General features: G+C 35.4%; 1 protein-coding gene across 2 annotated transcripts in view; it reads right to left on the bottom strand.

Moving 5' to 3' along the window:
• LOC150101680 (uncharacterized) overlaps window positions 1–18,790 on the bottom strand; it is a 276,464-nt gene that overhangs the window by 199,430 nt on the left and 58,244 nt on the right. For both annotated transcript variants that reach the window (XM_090400506.1, XM_090400507.1), the window contains exon 3: window positions 5,844–6,013. In XM_090400506.1, coding sequence (XP_090256632.1) covers window positions 5,844–6,013 — 170 coding nt within the window. The remainder of the gene's footprint in view (window positions 1–5,843; window positions 6,014–18,790) is intronic.

Here is an 18,790-nt window from a genome sequence, read left to right as displayed (position 1 = left end):
TGCTCTTTGAGAATGTATTTAGTTTTTCAAAAATATCAACCTATTTTTACAATTTTTTTTTTTTAAATTGATTTTCATGCCAAATTTGTTATAGCTGTTTACTTAAAGAATAGTGAAGATAGTACTGCATTTATTTAGGAGTATGACATAGTCTACATAAATGGTTGACTTGAAGATTTCCAATTCCATATCAGATTTAATGTTCCTTTCCTTCGTAATGTGATCCACATTGATGATGAATAAGTAGAAATGGCACTTTCATTTTACATCTAATTTTATATAAATATATTCTCCAGTACTCCCTTTAAATTTAACAGGTGGCTTACAACTTAAATATAGACTATTTATTGCTCTATATAATGTCCTATTTTTACTCCATATAACAGTAGCATTTTGAAGAGCTTTTTTCTTGGCACCTTATATAACATCATGGGAATATAAATCTATAAGCATATTTTTTTATTTTTTATATATATACATAAAACATTCTCATGGAGGTTATATTCCTATTATTTCTCAATTATTTGTCTTAAAGTAAAAATCTGATTCTGACAATCGCTACTTGGCCTGAACCCACCTTGGGAAAAAAAAAAAAAAAAAAAAAAAAAAAGTTTTATCTTCCATTTTTTTTTTTTTCTAAGTATGCTTACATAAATTTGGCCTTTAACACTGAGTAGGGAAATACTGATGTAATTCTTACATTCAATGAGAATGATCTACTGCAGATGCCTTTCCATATTAAGTTTTTGATGACTTTTTCTACTTCAAGAATTTATACATATTCTTCATTGCAGTCACTGCTTGCCTCATTTAACTCCTCAACCAGCCATGACGTCTATAGACATCCAGCTAAATCTGGATACAATTCTTTAAACACTCGTTGAATAACGTGGATAAAAAGTGCAAGTTGGTCTCACTATTTCATCCACCTCAGCTGGTAGGTAGGTTAACAATTTTTCAAGCATCATTACTCCAGACATTCAGAACATCTTCACTTTTTATATTACCAATTAATCCTTTTTACACTACTCTTTCTTCCATTTCTAGTTTTTTTTCCAACAACTGCCAGCACATTCTGTCATCTTCAGATATTGATTTTCTATATTCTCCCTCAAGTCTTGCATATGACTTATGCTTAGTTTCTTTTATATATTAGCCTAGATTTTTTTAAAAACATTTTTCTATATTCTTTAAGGGTACATGGTGACTTACTTGCCATACTATTTATTTATTATTATTTTTATTTTTTTAGAACTCTCTCTTTCCCAAGTCCACCAAGGAGTTTTGATTTTCCTAACCCTGCAAAAAAAAAAAAAAAAAAAAAACTTTGCCATATGCTTCCTCAAAAGAATCAATCAACACTTCCTTCATATTTGCCAGTAGGTTGCTAAGGTTTGGTTCTTGTTTTGAAACTTATCCACTTTTTCTCCAATAACATTTGTATATCCAAGACTACTATTCACCTTATTAATTTATTACCATGTCTTGATTACAACACAAAATTATAAGAAAATAATTAATATTTATTAACTTAATAGCTGATATTATATTCAGCATCTTCAGAGCACATGAACAATTTGCCACAGTACATGAAACAACAATTTGGTATAACAGTGGAACTAGTTTTAAAAAATTGTAACAGACAACACAGGGAACTAAAATTCTAATTAGGCACTATATATGTTGAAAATAGAGAGAAAACAGATATTAATTAGAACTTAAAATGACTGTCTCCCAGATTTTTAGTAAATTTATACAGCCATATTTGTTGAGGTCTGGAGTATGTTTTAAAGCTGTTGTTGATCCCAAAAACAATCTCTCTGACTTAAAATGTAGCATTTTTGTTTTCTTCCATATGATCCTGTGTGAAAGGATATCCAAGGTATGGTCTGCTAGACCTGACTTTCCATAACAATAGTGCCAGATGTATTTTTTATGTTCACCAAGGCAGATGTCAACAGTTTTTCCCATCTGTCCATAATAAGCCAGGTCACAAAAACATGGCACTTCATAAACTCCTGGATGTGATAAAGAGAGTTTGTCCTTAGGTGAACAGATGAGAATTGCCAATTTGATATATGATTTAAATATGGTGCATAGCTGTTGGATACACTACAAATGTATCCAATATATGTTTGGCTATGTTACGTTGATGATGCATTTGCTATTTGGCTGCATGGTCTAGACACATCGGACACAATTTTAGTGCATTTAAATAGCCAACACCCTAAAATCCACTTCACAATGGAACAGGAAGCTAATGACCATGTACCCTGCCTGGATACACTAAGCACATGGCTTCCAGATGGTTCCTTATCTTTTTCTGTTTATAGAAAATCCACACATACAGGGAGATATTTGCACAAATAGTCACACCATCATCCAGTTCAACAGCATGACATCCTAAAAATACTAATTCACATAGCTAGAATCATCTGCTCAATGACAATGCTTTTACTGGTGAATGCACTCACTTACATCCCACTTTCTTAGTCAATGGCTATAATACCAATAGGATAAAAAAATAGTAAATACTCCCCATAAATTCCATCCATTGCCTATTACACAAGACTACAGCAAAACTATTACCATCCCATACATTCAAGGCACATCTGAAAAAAATATCTGAGTGCTTAATAAATATTAGCTATGCACTATATTTAAACGATATTTAAACCATATATCAAATTGGCAATGCTCATCTGTTCACCTAAGGACAAACTCTCTTCTTTATCACATCAAGAAGTTTATAAAGTGCCCTGTTCTTGTGACCTGATTTACTATGGACTGACAGGAAGAACTGTTGACATATGCCTTAGTGAATAAAAAATATATCCAGCATTACTGTTATGGCAAGTCGAGTCTAGCAGACCATGCCTCGGATAGCCGTTCGCACAGGATCAAATGGAAGAAAACAAAAGTGCAACACAGAAGTCAATATAAGCAAGTCAGAGCGATTGTTTTTGGAATCAACAGCAGCTTTAAAACATACTCCAAACCTCAACAAATATGGTTGTGTAAATTTACCAGACAGTCATTTTAAGATCTAATTAATACTTGTTTTAGAAATACACTTTTATTAATACAGACCAGTATTTTACAAATAAACATTTATTAAAACCTACCAGTTTCGTTTGTGGATAAAATCAACTCAATACATAGCAAGATAAAATTCACTCTGGAAGTAGAAAACAACAACCAACTACATTTTTTAGATATTTTGATAAAAAAACAACCTAACAGTGTCAAATTATCCATTTACAGAAAGCCCACAGATACTGGAAGATATCTTCACTATACTTCAAACCATCACAAGTCACACAAACTGAGTATTATCCACATGTTGAAACATAGAGCCAAAAAGTTTATATCAGAAGAGGAGGATACACAGAATGAACTCTCACTAATAGCCAACACATTATCACAAAATGGATACCCTCAAAACATCATCAAAAAATATCTATACAATGACAACCCCAGACAAGAAGAATCCCACCGTCAGCACGTTTCTACTGTAGTGATACCTTTCATCAAGTCAATTTCTTATCAAATAGCAAGAATACTAAGAGCCAACAACATCAGAGTGGTCTTCAAACCAACCACCAACATCAGACAAGTTTTAGGATCTCCAAAAGATAAAGTTCCTTTCTACAAATATCCAGGAGTATATTACATTCCCTGCTCCTGTGGTCTTGCCTACATTGGACAAACTTCACGAAGTTTAGAAATTAGACAAAAAGAACATGTTGGTGACGTAAACCACAACAGAAGCATTTCTTCCGGCTTAGCACATCATTTCTGCACGTCTAACCACACGATAGATTGGCAAAACAGCTCCATGCCATATCTCGATGACGACTACAGGCATCGTGTTTTTAAGGAAGCCACAATAGTACTAATAACCGGCGGAAACCTCAACAGAAATCAGGGTATAATTCTCAACAGTTCGTGGAAAAACTTGATCCTCTCTCTCAGTCAATCTGAACTGCAGCTGGCCAGTAATCACATTGCAAGTCTACAACAAACGCGCATGCGTGATAATGAATAAGAACAATAAGCCATCTCTGTCACGCGAAACGTGTAACCATAGATACTAGTTTGGTTTACAACGTTTTTTATGTTCCTTTTAATTTGCATTTACTTTCATATTTCCGTAATACCTTGAAAAAGCCAGACAGTTTGCTGGCGAAACTGGTAGGTTTTAATAAATGTTTATTTGTAAAATACTGGTCTGTATTAATAAAAGTGTATTTCTATCTATAAAAACGACCAAAAATGTATACCTTGAATAATACTTGTTTTCTCTTTTTTTCCAACATAGATAGCACCTAATTAGGACTTTAGACCATATATCATATATGTAGTTCCTTGTGTTGCCCATTACAATTTCTTGAAACTAGTCCCAATGTTATACTAAATTATTGTTGTTTCATGTACTGTGACAAACTGTTTTATTTTATTTTAAGATCTAATTAATACTTGTTTTCTCTCTTTTTCCAACATAGATAGCACCTAATTAGGACTTTAGTTCCTTGTATTGTCCATTACCATTTTTTAAAACTAGTCTCACTGTTATACCAAATTACTGTTGTTTCATGTGGCAAACTGTTCTTGTGCTCTGAAGATGCTGGATATAATACCAGTGGAATATCAGCTAAGTAAATAAATATTAATTATTTTCTTATCATTCTGTGTTGTTGTAATCAATACCATGAAAATGTATTGCCAACACATAAGCCTTTCCACGTGTTTACTATTCATCTTTGAAAGCTGCTATATTTAGATTATTTTTTAAAACTTTAACATATTTTTCTTCTCAATATGATATTCATTTTTATTCTGCTGAAAACTAAATGGCAATCACTTCCTACTGCACATCTCCAGTGCACTTCAATATCCTGAACTAATCTGAAGATATCTATCAACAGTAACATAGTCAAACAGTCAATAAGACATCTTATTTATTGTATGTTCTTTTTACATGAAAGATGGAGTGATGATAAGTATTTTTCATTAATTTTGCAATTTCCCTAAATTTTCTCAAAACATTTCTGTATGTCTAGGATTCATTTCTTACTGCTGTTTGTATCTCCAACAAAAAAACAGCTTTTATTTTTCTTTATGTCAGTTGCTCTCACTCTCTTTGATCACCCAAAAAATTTCTCTACTACTTGATTACTAAAGTCTTCTTGTGAACCACAGCAAAATAACTTATTGTCCATTTTGAAATTTGCACACATCATTCTACTTGAAATTACTTGCCATTCAAGAATATCACAGTGTTTAGTGATGAATAGCTAAACTTTCTTTTTCCTGATCATTAGTGCCAGAATATAGCATCTTACATTTATTATTTAGAAATATCTCCCCTAGCTTTATCTTCATCTCTGTAACACCAAATATGTTGATATGGTATTTGTGTAATTCCTCTGCTAGCTCCACCTCTTTTTTTCCATTGATACTTCTCATGTTGAGAGTGTATATCTTCAATTCCACCAAGCTGAGATTGTTCACAATTTCCCTGAAAGGAGTGTGTGTGGTGGTGGTGGGGGGAACTTATTTATTTGTGTAATACCTAGCCAGCAGCATGACATTTGATTACACTGCATCATCAGAATTTTCTATGATTCAAGCCAAAACAGATAAAATGAGTTCAGCTAAGCATCATCTCAGCTCATTACATTCATTCAGTAACCAGACAATTATCTATGTGTGCCTTGTAAAGGTGAGTAGTGAACACTGAACATGCATTTCTTAGAGGGTATGTGGAAGTCTCTTCCAGGAATCCTAAAAGAATTGCTAAAGGAATGCATCAAATCTAAGATGGTTAAATAACTACTTACTTTTCATCTGTCTTTTCTGTTTTATCACCTCCAACTATCACCTGATAACGAAATGAACGTGGTAACAGAGAAAAGACATCTCCTGGATCTAATTTTTGCGGTTTGTCTTTTTTTAGTATGGTACCAGGATTATCTGCAGTCGGTTTGTAGAAGCAAGGATTGACATGGGTCTGAAAAGCAAAATTTTGATGTTAAATATATACAGCATATTCATAGACATGATTTCACTTAAGTAATCAAGTTGACATGCAAATTTATATATTACTTAAGCATATTATTAATGCTATTAATATCATTTACCAATGTCAATACAGTGTTTTCCCATAAGCTGGTTTCATTCTTAATCTCTTAAATTTTTTCAAACATCTTTCTGTCTGATTAAATGTTATACATATCTGCATACATCAGAAAACTACCAAAAAGATTGATAATAGCTATTAAGAGCCTGCAACAATTCTGAAACATTTTCACTTGGTGTTTGAATAATGTGAAGATTCGTTTGAACATTATAAACCAAGAGTGTGAATGGTGCAGAAGTTCAGCACCTTTACTATCAAAATTAACAAAATATGCAAATAGGAATCTAACCAGTTATTTCACTCTATATGAACATCTCACTATCTGTCAAAGATGCTGAAAATGTGTGACTGACAGATAGCAAGGCAATGTTTCTCCTAAGAATCAATGTAAAGAGAAGATAGCTGACTTAACAAACATACACCATTCAAATACACAGTTACATTATAGAAAATTGATTCCCTTATGTCTCAATACTACTTAAAGACACACACACACAATCGTGTGCAATGCACTAAAATGATGAGCATCTTTTTACTATTTTTTTTTTCAATTAAATATTTGTAGAGTAAGTTGGACTTCAATACAAAATGTGTGAAATAATAGTGCACATCTCATCACTCATTCTACACAAATATCTTACTTGCTGATGAAGCACATACTGAATACATTACCATATAAGCAGAACATGTTGTTTTCATAGAAACAATGAACCATTTCATCACACATTTTAATTTATAAATATTTTATTTAAAATAAAGAGCCAATAGGTTTCATTTCGGCAATGTAAAACATTATTTAATTAAGGGGATATTAGATCCCACATTGTTTTAAAACCGAATAAGAAACTCAAGGATCGGAATCTGAGAGTTTCATGCCGAATATAGTAACTATAAACGTATCAGCGACTACTAGTGTGAGCTAAAGCACGCAGTTCAAGTATATAGTACAAACTAGGGCAACTCGTTGCAAAGGTGGAGAAAGTTCTGATCGCTATCTTAGTATTTTCCATAATGTAAAACCCATCTCCTAGGAGATGTATGATGTTATACATTATGGTGGGAGGTCACTACCCAGACCGTTTATAGTTACTATATTCGGCATGAAACTCTCGGATTCCGATCCTTAAGTTTCTTATTTGGTTTAAAACAATGTGGGATTTAATATCCCCTTAATTTAAATAATGTTTTACATTGCCAAAATGAAGCCTATTGGCTCTTTATTTTAAATAATAATTTATGGGTGCACCTTTTTAACAACTCGTATAGCAGAGTATATAAGTTCTTTTCACTATAACCTTAGTATTATACTTTGGTCTAGCTACTCACTGATGAGATCTCAATAAAGATCGAAACCGGTCTGGGTAATGACCTACCACCACAATGTATAACATCATCCATCTCCTAGGAGATGGGTTTTACATTATGGAAAATACTAAAAATAGCGATCAGAACTTTCTCCACCTTTGCAACGAGTTGCCCTAGTTTGTACTACGTAGTTGAACTGCGTGCTTTAGCTCACGCTAGTAGTCGCCAATACATTTATAGTTACTATATTCGGCATGAAACTCTCTGATTCCGATCCTTGAGTTTCTTATTTGGTTTTAAAACAATGTGGGATTTAATATCCCCTTAATTTAAATAATGTTTTACATCGCCGAAATGAAGCCTATTGGCTCTTTATTTTAAATAATAATTTATGGGTGCACCTTTTTAACAACTCGTATAGCAGAGTATATAAGTTCTTTTCACTATAACCTTAGTATTATACTTTGGTCTAGCTACTCACTGATGAGATCTCAATAAAGATCGAAAACGGTCTGGGTAGTGACCTACCACCACAATGTATAACATCATACATCTCCTAGGAGATGGGTTTTACATTATGGAAAATATTAAAAATAGCGATCAGAACTTTCTCCACCTTTACAACGAGCTGCCCTAGTTTGTACTACGTAATTGAACTACGTGCTTTAGCTCACGCTAGTAGTCGCCAATACATTTATAGTTACTATATTCGGCATGAAACTCTCTGATTCCGATCCTTGAGTTTCTTATTCGGTTTTAAAACAATGTGGGATCTAATATCCCCTTAATTAAGTAATGAATATTTTATTTACTTGTAGATCTCACAAGGTATCTCATCTGTAAATGTGAGCAAATGAAACTTTCCCATATAACAAAATGTATTATTATTAAATGTTAATTATTCACACACACACACACACACACACACACACACACACACACACACACACACACACACACACACACACACACACACACACGAAATTGTGTACTTATAAAAATGTGACTGTAATCATGAATTGCAGTGATATCAGAAGCATCTCTGAAATGTGATATGAATGAGCAAATGCTCTATAAACTAGTGTATATCATTACTAGCACTGATATGAACTTTAATAATACACTTACTTGTGACAGATTAGTATAGTCAGTATATACTAATATGTTCATATATTCAAAACATAAATTCAGTATATGTTTTATGATGTATGTTGATTAAGCAGCTAACAGAGAGGTCACTTGTGAGAGCTTGCTACAAGAGTATTGAAAATAATTTCAACCACTGGAGTTGCACATACATACAACTTGAAATGGTGCAACAAAAGAGTGGTTTAAGGATGAAACTTGCTATACAAAACTGTAATGCATTTTGTCAAAACTATTGTTGTACGTGGTTGAGAATCTGCAGATGATTATGATGATCATTTATGGTTTTAATGGTGCAAGGACAGCAAAGGTGGTCATACTGAACCATATCAAAGGTTACAGCAGAACACAATGTGATTGTCTTACACAAGGTAAGACAATCCACAAACATCCATACCTGTAGAGGGATTCGGACCAGTAACCTGTTGGTTAGAGAGCAGGTATGCTAACCACCCAGCCAACCAGGCCGGAGAGAATCTGCAGGAAGAAGAATAAATGTAATGCTACATATATTAAGCAATTCTTAAAACACAGAAAGGCAATGGCCATAATGAAAATATGCACATCATCTCATAATTCTGAAAGATAAATTCGAAATACACAAAAATTACTGCCTAAGTTGCACAGTTTGCATATCATATATGCAAGTGCTTATTTAGCCTGATTTCCTGACAGAATCATTATGCTGGATATGAAACATCTTTTGTTTCATCAATTCTACCTCTTAGACCAGTGGTTCTCAAACTTTTTGAAGTCGGGGCACATTTAAAATCCTACAAATAATTGTAGGTGCACTATATACAAATTTCTGAGAAATATGTTATAATAATTAAGTCAAATATTACAGAAAAAAAATAAAATGAAACATACCTTAAGTTCATTCTTGTGTTTATGAGAAACATGAGCCTGATGTGTCCTAGCGATTGCTTCAATGTTTGGGCATATATTTGAAAGGCAAACTCTCATTTCCTCATCAATACATTGAAGAGTTCCTCTCTTTTTACACTTAATTGTGGTGAGGATAGAAAATCCTAATCCACATAAATATGATGTTGAAAATTGTAGTAAAATGTTCAAAACTTTTTTAGATATTGACACATATTCTTCTTTTATAGAAATCCAAAAGGCTTCAAGAGACAATTCATTATGTTTAATCATCAATCCACGATCAGTGGATATAGCTGCTAGTTCTTCTTCTTCTGTTAATGTTAAACCAAAATCACTTGAAGTTTCCATAAACAGGTTTCTAATCCAATCGTATTGTTCAGTGATGGAAAATAAGAACTAAAATTTTCTTCTAAACTTGTTAAATGTTCAACTATTATTGGAAGTGTTTCATTTATCGAAGTGTTACTTACCAATGGAAACATTTCCAAATTACCTTCAACAGCTTTTCTTTTCCAAATCTGTAATTTTCTCTGAAACGCTTTCATTTTGTCAGTGGATGCGAGAATATTTTCTTCTTTCCCTTGCATGCTAGAATTCAAAATATTGAGCTGCTGAAATATATCTGCCAAATACTGTAACCTGGCAATCCAAAATTCGCACCAAAGGAGGTTACAAAAATGTAATTGTTTCATCTCTTCAAAAAATGCAAGAAGTTCTTGTTGTAGCTGGTGTACAAGGGTAAGTACTTTCCCCCTTGACAGCCACCTCACCTCAGTGTAAAAGCAGCCATCTGTGTTGTGAATCAATATCGATACAAAGCTTTTCGAATAAACGCGATTTGACAGGTCTTGTTTTAATAAAGTTTACCATCTGAACAACTTGATCTAAAACTTCTCTTAATTTTTCTCCCAATGTTTTTGCCATCAAGGCCTCCCTATGAAGAAAGCAGTGAGTTACGATAACATTCTCATTTTGTTTTTTTACAAAAGATGTAAGGTCCTTAACACAGCCTACCATGGAAGGGGCTCCATCTGTACAAATGCTTACACACGACTTCCATGTTAACTGCCATTTATCAAGATAGCTATTCAAAATGTTAAAAACGACCTCACCTTTTGTAGACACACTTAATTCTTTGCAAAAAAGAAACTGATTTACTATTTGATCTTCATTAATAAAACGGACGAATGCTAAGAGTTGCGCCTTGTTGGTAATGTCTGTTGACTCATCAACTTGCAATGCAAAATTTGAATACTGAAGTTTATTACTGCATACATTTTTCTCGATATCAGAAGACATTTCTATAATACACCTGTGAACTGTATCATTGGACAGAGGAATCTTGCTTATTTTCATTGCTGCTTCATTTCCTAGCATTGTCATGACCATTTTTTGCATGCAGGAAAAGTAAGTGACTCACCTAAAGTATGATCTTTCATATTTTTTGCTATCAGTTCTGAGACTTGATAAGAAGCGCTTTGAGCTTTATCAGAAACAGTCATTATACTTTTAAAAGAATTTGCTGCTTTTGTTTGCTGTTCAGACAATCTCTTGAAAAAACTTACAGATTTATCTTGTAAATTAGAGTGTATAATTTTAAAATGTTTACTCAATTTACTAGAAAGCAATGATTCACTTCCGGTCCAAGTGAAATCAAAGCTTAAATAACTTTCATTATATTTGAGAGTAGGCCGCGATTTTGCTTTCTTACTTGCACTTAACTTTTGCTCATTCCAGAATCTGATTCTTCACAATATCACGCTTCTTTTTGAGAAATCTATCCATTTTATTTGAGTGTATTTATCTGAAAATAAGTAATATGCACATAACATCCACTTTTAAAATAAGTAATATACACAACAAGAATAAACCATATTCTTGTTCTCTTTGCAAGAAAAACCGCTGTTAATTAACATAATAATGATGTGTTGACAAAAAGAGCGGTATATCCGTAATGAAAAGGTATAATAGAGTAACTATATTTATTTTTATATCTGGACATATTTCTCTGGAATACCACAGGGTGCACCTGGAAATCTTCTAGGGCGCACCCTTTAAGAACCACTGTCTAAGACATTTACATAAGAGGTGGAATTGATGTTCAGTAAATAAATGATACTATTATCTTTTATACAAAGAAGGTATTTCAAGGCAGTTACCTAAAAATATAATGATGCATATGGCTGTATAGGTATCTTTTTATACACATGTGCAGAAACCACTAAACTAAAAGCTAATAACAATCCTTATGCTGCTCTTTGATATTATATATATATATATATATATATATATATATATACCTGGACATCTGGTACAAAGGTCATATGCTCTATATCAAAGGGCTATTCTATGGCATGGTATGACATACCATTCCAAAAATGGTAGATATGGTATTTTAGTGTGTGAGACTATGAAAAGGGGTTCAATGGTCAGAATTATAACTAAAACCAACTATGTGAACTATTTCTTCTGCTTCTGTCACTTTCCTACCATTAGCACTGAGTAAAGCCATCTTTCCATAATTATCCCCTCTCTCTCTCTCTCTCTCTCTCTCTCTTACTTGCTATTGTTAGATCCTGAATGAGGACCATTTTATCAAAAGGGTCATTCAGTCAGGATTTAACAAGAAACAAAATTCTGAGCTAGAAATATTTGTTTTTTTAGTCAAGAAAGCAAAAAGAAAACATGTTACAATTACCCTAGAAAGAAGTAAAATAGAAGTGAAATTTGTATGTCTAAGTAAAAATGTATTGTTTAAGAAATTGTGGATATTTTAAAATGTTCTGTGTAAGAATGTATGTCTAAGTGCAAACAAAGGTCCAAAGGTTGCTAGCTAGCTGCCCAAGATGATGTAATGCCTGAAGCGAAAGCATTCATGGAAAGCGAACGAAACTCACGTTCTACGAATAGAGCGCTCATCGAGGAGAGAGGTATGACGCCACTTTGTAAGAGTGAATAGGAAGGCGACGTGAATTAAATTCGAATGTGGAAAGAGGGCGCTGTAACAGAGAATAAGTATGAGTTCACAGGTGTTTGAACCCCCCCCATTTTTTCCTGTATGGACCAGCTGTGCTGACAGATCGACGGCGCCAGACGGCAATCTCCTTCCCGGTTGCTAACTGAAGGAGTCAGGCATGCTATATGCGAGATGATGGCAGTTCTCCAAATTGGGCCATCGGTAAAGCTTTCGCCGATATTGAGATAGTAAAGGATTCCTTTTGATGGAGGTCAAGCTAACGACAGCAATCCATGAGATGAGTGAGTTTCCAGCAAAGAAAAGTGGCCATTTCGTAACGAACGCGACTTCCACATGGCAGCAATCTACCGTAGCAGAAAGATATCCTCCTCACAAAGGACGGACGAAAGAACCAAGACATCTTCACATCAAGGTGGTAAAGCACTGAAATCTTTTTACCTATGTAATAATTAACTTTAGAGGAAAGAAAGAACGAGATTCTGACTAGGAAGAAAAAAAGTTTAAAGTAACTTTGTGCTCAGTGATTTAGTGACTGTGTTGGACTGGTAGTCTGAGAACTTAAGATTGTGCAGTTCCTAATTTAATGTAAGGGGGTCAAATTGACAGAAATTTAGTTTAGAAATTGATCTTATATTTTGTGCTATGTGTGAACCTAATTCACTCATGGAATGTGAATAGTATACTTGTCAGTTTGAATATTTCTTATTTGCTTAACTAGTGATTTAGTAATGATTTCAATGATTTGCCTTCAACATGTTAAACTTAATTGTAATCTCTTTAGCCATTTAATAAATATGCTTTTCTATGTAAGCCTGAGTTTTATCTGAGCATGAGACTGATTTTACCACTCACAAAATTACCTATGCATAAGGGGAGTCAAGAGTATTTTGACTGTATGCTAAGATTACTTTAAGCTACTTAATTATTTTAATAAAGTTAGGTAACACTTGACCTCTGGGAAAGTTTCTTTGGACAAGAATTTTCTGTCCTAAAGCTCTGACTGGTGCAGCTAAAACAAACAAATATCGTGAGAGCTTGAAAAGGGAAACGAGTCCCAGAGAGATTGTTTAGAGATTTATTCTTAGTTGACACAAGAGAAATAATAATAGTAACAATTGAGCTTACCATGCTAAAAACTTCTCTCCTTTATGTCCGCTACTTTGACATTCGTGTACATGCATTTCAACATCCCCTAGGCCCTTCAGATTCGAAACCTGGAAACTGCACCCAGCTCTTCATAATCATTTCTGCAACTCATACTTATCTATTCCATGGGTGGGTAGACAAATGCTTCATTGCTTCTAGTTTCTCTAGATTCCCTGGTTTGCACTTCCGACCTCTCACTGAACAACACTTTCTCCAAGTACCTAGCTCCAAAAACATTTAAGTTCAGTCCATCAGGCATATACAGGTCCTTATGTCCACAAAATTTGATCCGCATAATCTATAAACTGCACATCATTCTTCCTGCACAATCTTCTCAGTAGCTCATTGGCAATCAATTCCCTTCTCAATTCTGTCCTACCGAGGCAGCAATCTTTATTTTCTTACTCTTCATTTTTGCTTCCTTTAACAACTTTTCATATCTTCTTTCAGTGAATATTTCTCATCTCTCAAATCATTTCCACCTGCCACAATAATTAATTCATTCCCTTTTTTTTTTTTTCTTCTTCAGCAAACTTCACACCTAGAAAACATGTTTCTTTCACTTTCTCATTATGTATACCTCTCATCATTGGATCCCCATACAATACTAATCTCTTTTCTAACAGTTTCTCACACTTTTATGCTTTTCCCCATTCACTCTTTCTTTCATTCTCCATCCTTTTGTACAACAAGCCAATCGTTTCTCCAGTTGATCCCCAACAAGTGTTCCCCCAGTTCTCAGGCGAAGACTCTGATGATGTCATTTCGTTTTTTTCATACATAGAAGAACTAAGAAAAGTTGGAAGATGGACTGACTTTCAGTTACTGGTCTTGCTCAGAAGTAAACTAATAGGGAAGGCAAAAATCTTCTTGTGTTCATCCCCCCTTTAAGAAAATCGACCAATTACAAAAAATTTAAAGAAATACTAATTGATAAATTCACTCAGAAGAAGGGAACTCCCCAGGCATTAAAAAATTTATACAGTTGTATACAAGGGGATAATGAAGGAGTGACCAGCTTCTTCAAGAGGGTACTGTCCATCTCAAATTCTGTAAGGATATCAAATAAAGAGGAAAGCACCCATCTAAGATGGCTGGCTTTTCAACAATTTAAAATAGGATTGAAAGATAATTTAAGGGGAGTGATAAGGGAGCCAGGGAATTTGAAGGGTGCTTCAATCTCGCCCTAGAGAAGGAAAGGAGAATAAAGGAATTGACCCAAACCTCTCTTCTGAGAGCTGCATTAGAGAATGAGTCCAGCAGTACACCTAACCCCATCCCTGAAGACCATGAACAGCAAATCTCTTATAGGGAAAAGGTACCTTCCTTGCTCTGTTTGAAAGGAAGGGAATCTATAGTGGAAAAGGGTTATAGAATGAAGACTGTTTCCTTGGCAGAAGTAGGAAAACGACTACCATTGTCCCTAGTGGAAGGCTATATAGAAGGGGTTCCCTGCAAGTTTCTCCTTGACACAGGAGCCCATATATCTGTCATACCCATGCAACTAGTTAAGGCATTCCGGAACACCACTCCTGATGCCTTTACAAGTTTGTGCAATCCTACAAGGATCATGGGGATAGCAAGAGTCGAACTCTCATCAGCACTGAAGGCAAAGGTGGCGATCCATACACCGTGCTTCCCGGTAAACACCACACATGATATGTCTGTCCTTCCCGAATTAGCAGACACTGGTGACCAGGTCATACTGGGCCTTGATTTTTTGGAAAAAAATAAGTTTGCATGTGACTTTGACAGCAGGACTCTGTCATTATGTGGAATGAGATACAAACTCGACTGTGGAGAAAAGGGTACCAGTGAACGGAACAAAGCCATGGAAGTTGGAATAAGAGATTGTGAGGAAAATACCAACCAGTGGAGGAGGAAACTGATCCAAGAGGCCACTAAACAAGTTAGGTTGGGCACAGAAAAGAGACAAATTGAGGAGTTTTTTGAGACCCTGTTTCATTGCTTCCCTCATGTGTTTACTGAAAAGATCAGTTCACTCTCCTGCACCAGTAAGGTGCAGCACTCAGTTCAGGTCACATCTGACGTGCCTATACATGTGAAACAATACCAGATGCCTCTGAAGTATACGGATGAACTCAGGAAATTGCTATCAGAATATGAAAGGGCAGGCATTATTGAGAGATCAAATTCAAGATGGAATAGCCCATTCATTCTGGTAGAAAAGCCCAGTGGTGGGTTAAGATTTGTCCTAGATTTGAGAGAAATAAATAAAGTCACTAAGCCTATAGACTTCCCCGTGTGCAGGATAGAGGACCTACTGATAGGCCTGGGAGGAGCCAAAATTTTTTCTAAACTAGATCTAAACTCTGGGTACTTCCAAATCCCCTTGAGGAAGGAGGACAGAAAGTACTTTGTCTTTACCACAAGGTGGCAAAAGTATCAGATGTGCCGACTCCCTCAGGGAGCCAGAAACTCTGCAATGAATTTCCAGTGCTTGATGAATTCGGTCCTATCTGATTTGTTGGGGGAAGGGGTAATCTGCTTCCAGAACGATCTCCTGGTATACTCATCCTGCATTGGGGAGCACTGTAAGTTGGTGTCAAAGGTCATGGATAGATTAGACAAGGCCCAACTCTCCTTAAAATATTCAAAATGCCAGTTTTTTCTTAGGGAAGTGGAATATTTGGGCCATGCAGTGAGTGAGAATGGGGTGAATCCCACTGAGGCCAATGTAACTGCCATATTGAATGCTAAGGTTCCCACCACCATCAGGCAAGTTAGGAGATATCTGGGTATGGTAAATTTCTATCGGAAATTCATACCTGAGTGCTCAAGTCTGATGCAACCAACAAAGAAAGGAGGGAAGTTTGAGTGATGGGGGGGGGGGGGGGAGCAGCAACAGGCACACCGCCTCCTAAATTTAGCCCTAACTCAATCACCAGTATTAACCTATCCCAAGTTAGGTCAGGTGTTCTATCTTTCGGCAGATGCCTCTAAGGACACCTCTAAAGGGTTGAAGGAGGATGGAACAAAAATCGTAGTGAGTGAGAAAGAGAAAGCCGAGGAAACTGAGAAAAATAAGGCACTAAGTGAGATGCAAACTATCATAGGGGCACACGTTATATCAGGAGTAGACGAAACCCACAACATGAAAATATGAGATGCCATTAAAAAAGAGACCCCCCCCCCCATTTAGAACAGTAAGGAGGAACACTTGAGAGGAAGAAAAAATTTTGAAAATTTTTTTATTGGAAGGGGAGGCCTATGTTAGATTGTGATAGAGTGGAAATTTATGTATTCCTATCTTATCACAGTCTAACATGCTTTTCCAAACAAAAGAATGAGATAAATACAATAAATTGCCTCTAAATGTAGAATAAGTATTATGTATATATAAATCAAGTGTGTTCTGTTATGAAAAGGTTAAATAAGTATGTGTTTTGTGCCATTCACGAATGTGGTTAATTTAATATTGAAAGTGTAAAACATTAGCAGAGCATTATAAAATATGTATAAAAGAATTATAAAATGTAAGCACAAATTCAACAGTTGGGGGGGGGGGGGGGAGTCAAGTCCAAAGGTTACGGAGTCATAAAGCGAGGAAGCGGCTCGCCCCAAGTAAACAACGTGACGTCAGCATGCATGCGATAGCAGGGGAGAGATATGGACGCCATGACGTAGTAGCACGTGTGAGTAGGCCGGACACCGAAAAGGGTGAGAATCGCCGAGAAGAATAGAGGGAAATATAAGGGTCATGCAACCCTGTAACAAGGCTTTTTGTCCCTGGATCTCCTTGTGTTCGTATCTGGTGGTGGGCGTAGGGTGCGAGTGCCCTCAATGTCGGACGGCTCCCGATAGGCAGCTACAGTCTTAGTGGCCGTATTCTCTGCCAAAAGCGGCAAGTCTGGGTGTCCACAGAAGGCCAGTTTCCTGTGAACCTATGAAGCACTAAAGAGCCGAAAAGGGAAGACAAGTAAACTTTGTTTGTGTTACACTGAGTATGAATGAAAGATTATGTGACACATTAATATGTTATGGAAAGGAACATTAATGATTTACTCGAATATAACTTGCACTTTTTCCCAAAAAAATTAAAGCTAAAAAATCGTGGTCCGAGATATATGCGGGGGATTTTCAGGAACTAAAGTTTTCAGAAAAGAATTGAAAATGGTGCGACTTACCAAGAAGCTCCTATTCGCTATCACTACTTTTGGCACTGAGAACAGTTTCCTTGTGCACATCGTCAAAGTCATCTACCCAAATAGCTTCATCTTCTTTCCCATTATTTCAAGCAAAAATTACCAGTAATTTACAAAACTTGAGATACGTAATGAAGAATCCTTCTCGAATGACTAATGAGAAGGAAAAGCAAAACACGAAACAGACAGCAATGGTAGACCAGTAGAGATAAAGCAGCTATGAAGAAGTGCATGTGATTGATGCAGTATTAACAAAAGATCGCGAGAACCAAAGACAAAGGCAAGTCAACAGTTCAGTTGAAATGCTAATTCTCTTCAACCGAATTCCATAATATCTGAAACACATTCACTATATATTTCTTAGTTTCAACACGTTCATGATCGGTGGTGTCAAGCAAAACCATACATTGCACCGGCAACATATGGTTTTGCTTCAGTTTATATAGCAGTTTCTGTTGGAGGGGAGATGTGATTCATTAGTTAGTGCCATTTTTATCCAAGTTGTTTCTAATTGCACTATTTGTTGAGAAATATATTACACACAGACTACAAATGCCTCTGTACCTTATTCAGTGATACAATAAAACTACTTGTTTTTCTTGCGTCTTCAGTATAGTGACGCTGTTCGGGAGAAGACGTGTTGTATACCCCAGGGAGCGAGTTACTATCGCCAGGACGTGAACGTCGTGGCGATAATAACTCACAATTTGAGTAGGAGAATTCATACATAATATATAATTTATTGAGAAATATATATGTTTAAAATAATTCTTTTTTTCTTAATAATGATTCCATGCGTTAATGATGCATAGCCGAAAATTGCCACATATCCTGAAGACCTTTTGGGTACCCCCGGGGATACACATACCACACTTTAAGAGACACTGAACTAGAATAATGAAATAAAGAATTTTCAATCATTTTTATGATCATCATTGGTTCACATGGGCAACAAGTTCAAAAGATGAAACAAGTATAAAAGTGGTTAACAGGGCAAACTGATTTAACAATGAACTATGT

The sequence above is a fragment of the Typopeltis vanoorti genome, chromosome 11, assembly GCF_054136105.1.
Source record: "Typopeltis vanoorti isolate ZY-2024b chromosome 11, IOZ_Tvanoo_1.0, whole genome shotgun sequence".
NCBI classification, from domain to species: Eukaryota; Metazoa; Arthropoda; class Arachnida; order Uropygi; family Thelyphonidae; genus Typopeltis; species Typopeltis vanoorti.
Note: the sequence above shows the minus strand (reverse complement) of the source record. Positions and strands in the feature narration are given on the sequence as shown.